This window comes from Pollachius pollachius, assembly GCF_949987615.1.
Source record: "Pollachius pollachius genome assembly, chromosome: 13".
Classification (NCBI taxonomy): Eukaryota; Metazoa; Chordata; class Actinopteri; order Gadiformes; family Gadidae; genus Pollachius; species Pollachius pollachius.
Window position 1 is genome coordinate 1,789,516 of NC_136946.1, and position 9,857 is coordinate 1,799,372.

General features: G+C 56.4%; 1 protein-coding gene across 1 annotated transcript; it reads left to right on the forward strand.

Moving 5' to 3' along the window:
- The first annotated feature begins 2,607 nt into the window (after positions 1–2,607).
- zhx2b (zinc fingers and homeoboxes 2b) lies at positions 2,608–8,197 on the forward strand. The gene is given in 4 exon segments (XM_079748881.1): positions 2,608–4,607; positions 4,609–5,274; positions 5,430–5,573; positions 7,596–8,197. Coding segments are annotated over 2 exon segments (2,157 nt in total). The 5' UTR covers positions 2,608–2,840; the 3' UTR covers positions 4,999–5,274; positions 5,430–5,573; positions 7,596–8,197.
- The last annotated feature ends 1,660 nt before the right edge of the window (positions 8,198–9,857 follow it).

Sequence of the window (9,857 nt, forward strand, 5' to 3'; positions counted from 1 at the left end):
AGAGGAGAGAGGGGAGGAGAGAGAGGGGAGGAGGAGGAGAGGAGAGAAGGAGGAGAGGAGAGGAGAGGAGGAGAGGAGGAGGAGAGGAGGAGGAGAGAGAGGGAAGGAGATGAGAGAAGGAGGAGAAGAGGAGAGAAGGAGGAGGAGGGGAGCAGAGTGGAAACATGGCTGGCAGCCCAGGAGTGTTTCCTTGAAAGCGACTTCTCTTCTTTTCCCAGAAATTAGTAAACCAGGAAAACAAGATTTATATTAGAACCAGACAGACAGGCAGGCTGACAGACAGACAGGCCAGGCTGACAGACACGTGCAGGATGACAGACAGGCTGGCCGAGAGACAGTTAAATGATTAGTCACGTAATGTGTGTGTCTGTGTCTGAGCAGAACTGATGAGGTTTTATTCGGGCGGTCGAGATGATGATTCAAATTAATTCTCCACTCTCTTCCCTCCTCCTTTCCTCCTCCTCTCTCCTCAATCCTTTCTCCCCTCCTCCTTTCTCTTCCTCTTCTCCTCTCCTTACCTCCCAATAATATTCAGTCAAATTTTAAATTGTGTGTCTGTGTGTGTGTCTGTGTGTGTGTGTGTGTGTGTGTGTGTGTGGAGAGACAATTAAGAGTGTCGCAATTCCTTCTCGATTCCTCATCAGCCGTTTCTGAATAATATTTCATGTGGAACATTCCTTAATATTGCCATGGTAACAGACAGAATCACCTGGATGGAACGTAGAACCACACCCCATAGAACCACACCTATATAACCTATAGAACCACACCCTATACAGCCACACGTTAAAGAACCTACAGAACCACAACTATAGAACATATAGAACCACACCCTATAGAACAGAACCCTCTAGAGCCACAGCCCATGGAACCTATAGAACCACACCCTATAACCTACAGAACCACAACTATAGAACATATAGAACCACACCCTATAGAACCTACCGAACAACAACTATAGAACATTTAGAACCACACCCTATAGAACAGAACCCTCTAGAGCCACAGCCTATGGAACCTATAGAACCACACCCTTTAGAACCTACAGAACCACAACTATAGAACATATGGAACCACACCCTATAGAACCGAACCCTGTAAAGCCACTGCCAATAGAACATATATAACCACACCCTATAGAACATATAGAACCACACCCTATAGAACATATATAACCCCACCCTAGAGCATATAGAACCACACCCTATAGAACATATAGAACCACACCCTATAGAACATATAGAACTATGCCCTATATAACCACTAGAGCCACACCCTATAGAACCTACAGAACCACAACTATAGAACCAAACCCTCTAGAACCACAGCCTTTAGAACCAGTCATCCCTTCCTCCTCCCTGGTTGCCGTGGTTACTAAGCCGCAGCGTGGCAACACAAGGGCACGCGTCATCTCCTCTCCTCTGTTACCATGACAACCGCAGGGAAACCCGCACCCTCCTCCACCTCCTCCTCCTCCACCTCCTGCTCCTCCACCACCTCCTCCCCCTCCTCCTCCTCCTCCTGCTCCTCCTCCTCCTCCTCCCCCTCTTCCTCCTCCTCCTCCTGCTCCCCCTCTTCCTCCTCCTCCTCCTGCTCCTCCTCCTCCTCCTCCCCCTCTTCCTCCTCTTCCTCCTGCTCCTCCTCCTCCTCCTCCTCTTCCTCCTCCTCCTCCTGCTGCTCCTCCTCCTCCTGCTCCTCCCTGAGCCACTTTCAGGTTGGGGGAGGATTGGGAGGGAGGTGTGTGTGACTCTGAGCTCTAACTCCTCACCCCGTTTGGGCGATTGATCGATTTTTAATCGAAATTCGAATTCATGGTGAACATAATCGATTATTGAAAAAATAAATATATATTATTTTTAAAGATTAAAATGTCAACATGGAAAAGGTCAGTGTTAAGAGTTTTGGTTAAAGTCTGTAGCAACCAAATTTTGCTTTTGTTAATCATTGTTAATCTTCAAATGAAATCCATACTTAAAAAGTATATATATTTGTAATTTATAGAAAGAAAATCTGTTGAAATTGATAATCAGGTTTGGTTTGAAAAAATCAGGCCGAATCGCCCAGCCCTACACGTCATCTAGAAGCAATGCTGCTGCTGCTGTCCACGCCGTCACATCCTTCAGCTTGGCCATAGCCATGCTAAGAGTTAGCACAGTGTTGGCTAACACCTAGCATACTCTTGGCAAAGTGTTAAGCTGATGGTGAGGTCCGGAGGCCTCGTACCCCACCTGCAGTGTTGCATTGTGGGAAATCTCCCCGCCTTCCTGCAGCATTTCACGGAGGAACGCCCCCTTATGGTCGGTCCCACTCAGGATTCCGGGCGTCCACCGAGTTCAGCGAGGTTAACCGTACGACTGGACAAACAAAGATGGCTGCGCCCATAATGAGATGTATTTCTACCAAGGGGGCGGGACTCATTGCAGTCTTCAACATCAGGGAGGGAGAGATGAGTTGAGGGAGGGAGGGAGGGAGGGAGAGAGGGAGGGAGGGAGGGAGGGAGGGAGGGAGGGAGGGAGAGAGAGAGAGAGAGAGAGAGGGAGCGGGAGGGAGAGAGAGACAGACCTTATGACCTCCAGCGTCACCTCATCTCTGTCTCCCCAGCTTCAGGACCGCTGATGTGATGCGTTCCCATGACGACGAGGCTGGGAGCTGACGGAGCAGAGTCCGTCTCCACCTCCCCCCCCCAGCGGACCCCTCCTGACCTCTGACCCCCAGCAGACCCCTCCTGACCCCTGACCCCCAGCGCCCCGCTCAGCTGCGCCGCCGCCGGGGCCGCCGCCATCGCCAGTGGACAGCCGCCGTCGCCACGACAACAACAGTCTCCTACCCGACTCGTCGCCATGTCCAGCCGCAGGAAGTCGTCCACGCCCTGCATGGTCCGCGCGGAGACGGACCTGCCCCGCCCCGGGGGGGAGGGGCCCGGGGAGGAGGAGCAGGCAGAGGAGGGGCCAGTGGGCGGGCCCCTGAGCTCACCGGACCCGGGGCAGGAGGACCAGACTACAGAGGGCGGGCCGTTGCCACGGGAACCGGAGGGGGCGGGGCCAGAGGCCGCTGAGATGGACGATGACGACGTCGACGATGACGATGATGAGGAAGACGAGGAGGAGGAGGAGGAGGAGGGGGAGGAAGGGGAGCCCAAGAACCCCCCCCAGGAGACGCCGCCCCGGGGCCTCGTGTGTCAGTACTGCTCGTTCTCCTCGGCCGGCCTGGGGGCGTTCGAGGCACACGTGGCCGCGCAGCACCCCGGGGTCCACCAGGACCCCACACCCAACGGGCTCTTCCAGAGGGGCCGGGGCCCCGCAGAGAACGGGCCCGTCGTGGACCCTGAGCCCCACGGGCCCCCCCTACTCCCGGGGCCCGCCCTCCTCAAGGGGCCCGCCCTCTACCAGGGGCCCCACGGGTCCCCCCTCCACCAGGGGCCCGCCCTCCTCCAGGGGCCCGCCCTCCACCAGGGACCCGCCCTCCACCAGGGGCCCGCCCTCCTCCAGGGGCCCCACGGGTCCCCCCTCCACCAGGGGCCCGCCCTCCACCAGGGGCCCGCCCTCCACCAGGGGCCCGCCCTCCACCAGGGGCCCCACGGGTCCCCCCTCCACCAGGGGCCCGCCCTCCTCCAGGGGCCCGCCCTCCACCAGGGGCCCCACGTGGCCCCCCTCCTCCAGAGGCCGCCCAACTTCGCGGCGGTCCCCAAGGTGGCGGTGCCGCTGAACAGCAGCCGGTACGACCCGGCGCTGGACGCCAGCCCCGCCCTGATGGCGTCCTTCGGCCGCTTCCCGTACCCCACGCAGGCGGAGCTGAGCTGGCTGACGGCGGCGTCGCGCCACCCCGAGGGCCACATCCGCGTGTGGTTCACCACGCAGCGGCTGAAGCAGGGCATCACCTGGGCCCCCGAGGAGGTGGAGGAGGCCCGCAAGAAGATGTTCGACGGCTCCGTGCCGCCCGCCCACCACACCTTCACGGCCCCGCCCCTCCCCCGCTCCCCCCCGCCCCTCCCCCGCTCCCCCCCGCCCCCCCCCCACCGCGCGGCCGTGTGCTCCAGCTACGCCCTGGTGCGGCCCCGGGCCCCGGAGCGGGCGGAGCGCCCCGTCATGGCCGTGGCCCCCAGAGACAAGGGGCTGATGGCTCCGCCCCCGCCCCCGCCACCCCTGAAGGACCGCCCCCCCCGTCGCCGTGGAGACCAAGCGGCCCGCGGCGACGCCCCTCGTCGCCTCCGACCCCAAGAGGAAGCACCCGGGGGGGGGGCCGGCCCCGGGGGCCCGCCGCTTCGCCGCCCCGCCCATCGTAGCCCCGCCCATCGTAGCCCCGCCCTACAAGAACTACCGCCTGCCCCTCCCCCCGCTCTCCCCCCAGGAGAAGCACCCCCTCACCCGCGCCCTGCTGGCCCCGGACCCCCGGGGGCCCCGGCGGCCCAGCATCATCCAGCCGCCTCACCGGGGGCCCAAGGAGCAGCAGGGCCGCGAGCTGAGGGGCCCCTCGCCCCGGGCCGACAAGGTGCTGACCCCCCTGTGCGAGGCCAACGGCGTGCCCCGGGGGGACCCCCAGCACCCCGGGGGGGGCGCCCCCCCGGGGAAGGCGGCCCCCCCGGGGCAGTTCCCCCTGCTGGAGCGCCTGAAGGGGAAGACGGCGGAGCAGCTGGCGGCGCTGGAGGAGAGCTTCCTGCGCGGCAACGGGCTGCCGTCGCACGGCGAGGTGGACGCCCTGGCGGCCGCCGCCCACCTCTCGCGCCACGAGGTGCGCGGCTGGTTCCTGGAGCGCCGCGCGCTGCGGGACACGCTGGAGCAGGCCCTGCTCAACTCCATGGGGGCCCGGAGGGCGGCGGCGGGCGGCGCCGCCCCGGGGCCCGACCGGAGGCTCCCGACCCCGCCGCCGCTCAACGGGACCCACAAGGGGAGGGGCGGGGGAGGGGGGCACCTCAGGAGTCCTCCTCCTCCTCCCCCCCCCCCCCATCGTGGCCCCCCCCCTGAGGGAGGGCGGGGCCCCGGGCCGCTGGCCGTCCCCTGAGGACCTGGTCCAGCTGGAGGCGCGGACCGGCCTGCCGCGCGCCGACCTGCTGCGCTGGTTCAGCGACAGCCGGCCCGCCCTCCACAGGGGGGGCGGAGCCGGCCCGCCGGGGGGGCGGGGCCACCAGGGGGGGCGGGGCCTTCTGCTGGAGAACCACAGGGAGGGCGGGGCCGCGAGCAATGGCCTCGACACGCCGGAGGCTAACGCTAGCAGGTTAGCCGAGAGCTATGCTAGCAGCCAGCAGCACCTGGAGCTACAGGACTGGTTCAGCAGCCGGTGAGTGAGTTAACCGTTAGTTAACAGTTAGACTAACCTAGTGTTACTAGTCTTCAACAGCTGGTTGTACTAACCTGGTGTTACTAGTCTTCAACAGTTAGTTGGTGTGCCGGGGGTCAGGAGGGTGGATCAATGACCTTTGACCCCCCCTCCAGATTGATGCAGCAGAGTCCTCTGGAGATGAAGGGTGGAGCAGGCGGAGGAGGAGCAGGGGAGGTGCTGGGGAGCTGGGTGGAGAACGGCTGCCTGACGCGGGGACTGGAGCACCAGCAGCAGCTGGAGGGTTAAAGCTGACCTAGGTAAGATTATAAATATATTATATATACTAGTGGTATTAAAGGTGTAGTAGGTAAGAGCTGTTGTGTATAGAGGTGTTATTAAAGGTGTAGTCTGTATACTAGTGGTATTAAAGGTGTAGTCTGTATACTAGTGGTATTAAAGGTGTAGTCTGTATACTAGTGGTATTAAAGGTGTAGGCTGTATACTAGTGGTATTAAAGGTGTAGGCTGTATACTAGTGGTATTAAAGGTGTAGTAGGTAAGAGCTGTTGTGTATAGAGGTGTTATTAAAGGTGTTATCTGTATACTAGTGGTATTAAAGGTGTAGGCTGTATACTAGTGGTATTAAAGGTGTAGGCTGTATACTAGTGGTATTAAAGGTGTAGTATATATACCAGTGTTATTAAAGGTGTAGTGTATTTATACTAGTGTTATTAAAGGTGTTGTAGGTACGCTTTAAGAGCTGTTATCTCTATATATTAGCAAGCTGTCATTAGCAGCATTTGTTGGAAATTGCCTCACCGTTTCTGACGAAATGAAACTGGTGCTTTTTGACTGCTCCTGAATCTGTAGGAGAACATTTGGATAAGAGAACGCTTCCGGCTCATTTTTGACCCATTAGGGTGTGTCTGTTTGTCTCTAAATTAAGTTCCAGAGAGTGCTTTTTAAAGATAAAATAAACACAAACGTGTGTCTCTGTGTGTGTGTGTGTGTGTGTGTGTGTGTGTGCGATTGTCTTGTCAGCAACAGTAGTGGAGGAGAAACAAGCTGAGGTCTTTAAATAATGTGCAGACCCCCCACAGTGACGAGGCGTGGCAGATCAAAGCTCCTCGTTAGTGAAGTGCTCTGACAGGGACGTCTCCTCATCCTCTTCATCCTCCTCTAAATAGCGCCCAACGCCAACTCCTCCCTGCGACCAACAAATTAACAAGGGAGATGTCCTCATAAACACAGAGTGGTGAAGTCAGTAGTGTCCTCATAAACACAGCCTGAAGTCAGTAGTGTCCTCATAAATGCAGTGTGATTAGGTCAGTTGATTTCTCCTAAACACAGTGGGATGGGATCAGTGTCCTCATAAACAGTGTGGTGAAGTCAGTAGTGTCCTCATAAACACAGTGTGGTGAAGTCAGTAGTGTCCTCATAAACACAGTGTGGTGAAGTCAGTAACATGTCCTAGTAAACATAGTGTGAAGTCAGTAGTGTACTCATAAACGCAGAGTGGTGAAGTCAGTAGTGTCCTCATAAGCACAGTGGTGAAGTCAGTAGAGTCCTTATAAAAACAGAGTGAAATCAGTAGAGTCCTCATAAACACAGAGTGGTGAAGTCAGTAGTGTCCTCATAAACACAGAGTGGTGAAGTCAGTAGAGTGCTTAGTGACTCTAAACACAGAGTGGTGAAGTCAGTAGTGTCCTCATAAACACAGAGTGGTGAAGTCAGTAGTGTCCTCATAAACACAGTGGTGAAATCAGTAGAGTCCTCATAAACACAGAGTGGTGAAGTCAGTAGTGTCCTAATAAACACAGAGTGGTGAAGTCAGTAGTGTCCTCATAAACACAGAGTGGTGAAGTCAGTAGTGTCTTCATAAACCCAGTGGGGTGAGTAGTATTGAGAACACTCTGATGGAGTCAGCCGTAGACTCTAGTATCTGCAGTCCTGCTGATAGAACCGGCCTCTGTTATCGTTCAGACGGCTCGTCTCTCATCTCCAGACAGCCTGTAGTGGATCTCGTCTAATGAACCCCTCTCCCCCTCATGCTCCCAGGAGAGGCTGCTCTCTGTCTGCTATCTGAACGATTCAATAAAGACAAGGAGTGACAACCCTGTCTCACATCAACATAGAGTCTGATGTCGGAAAAAGTATATGCATAACAAACATAGATGTATGTTCTGTATATATGTAGAACAAACAGATGTATGTTCTGTATATATGTAGAACAAACAGATGTATGTTCTGCATATCTGCGTGTCTGTTCTATGTTCTGTATATCTGCGGGTCTGTATTCACAGTGTTTTAAATGATCATATCTGGTGTGTTCCCTCCCAGGGTCACAGCGCTGCTGTCTCCATGACAACGCCAGGCCCACCAGATGAAGACGAGGAAGATGAAGAGGATGAGGGGGTTTTTTATAACGAAGGAAACCACTTAGTGTGGTCACATCCCATAATGCCGTGCATGGGGAGGTTCCCATAGCAACAGACCTATCAGCTTGTCCGGGACGACGCTGGACGCTTTCGGAGCGCGTCGGTCGGGGATTCGAACCCTCAACCTCCTGGATTTACCCCCCCCCACTGAGCCTCCCCTTTAAGACCTCCCAGCCACCTCCCCTTTAAGACCTCCCAGTCACCTCCCCTTTAAGACCTCCCAGCCACCTCCCCTTTAAGACCTCCCAGCCACCTCCCCTTTAAGACCTCCCAGCCACCTCCCCTTTAAGACCTCCCAGCCACCTCCCCTTTAGGACCTCCCAGCCACCTCCCCTTTAAGACCTCCCAGCCACCTCCCCTTTAGGACCTCCCAGCCACCTCCCCTTTAAGACCTCCCAGCCACCTCCCCTTTAAGACCCCTGTATTCCACCACTTTAAGAACTCCCAGCCACCATCCCTTTAATATGCCTGTATCACCGCCCCTTTAAGACCCCCCTCAGAACAGACACCAGACCTGGGGGGTGAGACGATGGGGGGTGAGGGGGTGAGGGGCGGAAAGGGTGTCACGCATGACCTGGGTTGCCGTGGAAACAGGCTAAGGAATGCCGGACGGTTTATCCGAGTGCCAAAGCTGGAAGTGGAGGTCCGGACTCCAGCGGACCAGGACCCGCTAGTCCCCAGGACCCTCCCCCCCCCCGGTCCTCCTGTACATACGGACGTCGGTTGGTTTTGTTGAACATCTGTTACAGATTTGTACAATTTTACAGGAAGAAATTTGTTACATTTTGTAAAAAGGAGTAAACTACACACACACACACACACACACACACACACACCCACACACACACACACACACACACACACAGCAGATCTCTCTCCAGTCTGCGTCTTCTAAGTTTTGGTCTCTAAAACTACGGTGCCAGCAGTGTGTGTTCACGCGCACAGCGTGGGCGTGCACGTTTATTTTGTACTCCCAGCCTTGTGGAACCACTAGACTCCCAGGCCGGGTTCTGACCCGGTCTGTACCGGACCCTCCTCACAGGAAGAGGAGGAGCTTCGGATGAAGTGGAGGAGGAAGACGAAGGTCTAAGAGCGCCCCCTAGTCCTGGTGTAGACCAGGACTAAGAACAGTTATAGACCAGGTCTATACCTGGTCTTAGTCCTGGTGTCTAGACCTTAGACCAGGTCTAGACCTGGTCTTAGACCAGGTCTTGACCTGGTCTTAGTCCTGGTCTAGACCTGGTCTTACTCCAGGTCTAGACCAGGACTAAGACCAGGTATAGACCTGGTCTATACTTGGTCTATACCTGGTATAGATACCTGGTATAGACCAGCACCCCTGGTATAGACACCTGGTCTATAACTGGTCTTAGTCCTGGTCGAGGCGTCTTGGACCAGCAGTCCTTTGAGGACAGACTGTATGAATCAGAACAAAACAGAACTTCTTCAACACACGCACACACACGCATATATGGTACACACGCATGCATGGTACACACGCACACATGTGGCACATAAACACAAACACACACACTCTGACAAACCGAGCTCAATGCATCTCAAATTCCTGCTGCCTGAACTGCTCCTAACCTGTCTGGTAGTCTCTCTCCCCCCTCGCTCTCCCTCTGTGTAACTGTTTAGTGTGTTTTGTTGTGTGTTGGCTCATCCACATCGTTAGGGGGTTAGCAGCGGAGGTTCCCTCCATGTCGGCTCAAACGAGTTCCGTGCGACGACAGGTGCGACAGCGCAACGCCACGGAGAGCTGCTCAGTGTCCGCTCTGTAGTCCGCCGCGCATGGCCGCTCATATATCAATACTGTACAACGCTTCCGATAGGCTGGCCTCTTGCTGGACCGCCTCTCAGACCCCCACCGGACCTGGACCTGGGTTAGACCCTATCTAGACTGCACCCAGACCTGACCTGGACCTGAGTTAGACTCGATCTAGACTGGCTCTAGACCCCTGGCCCCTTGACCCTCAGTTCATCACGCTGTTGTAGACGACGCTGAACCCCACCGCCGTGAATGAGAGACCGACAAATGAATGAATGAAATACTGAACTGCAGCCCACCGCCGGTGGAGCTCCATGTTCAGGTTGACCCGCTGAATGTGGACCCAGGAAGACCCAGCTATCTGATGGCTAGGTAGCCGCCAGCTAGCTGATG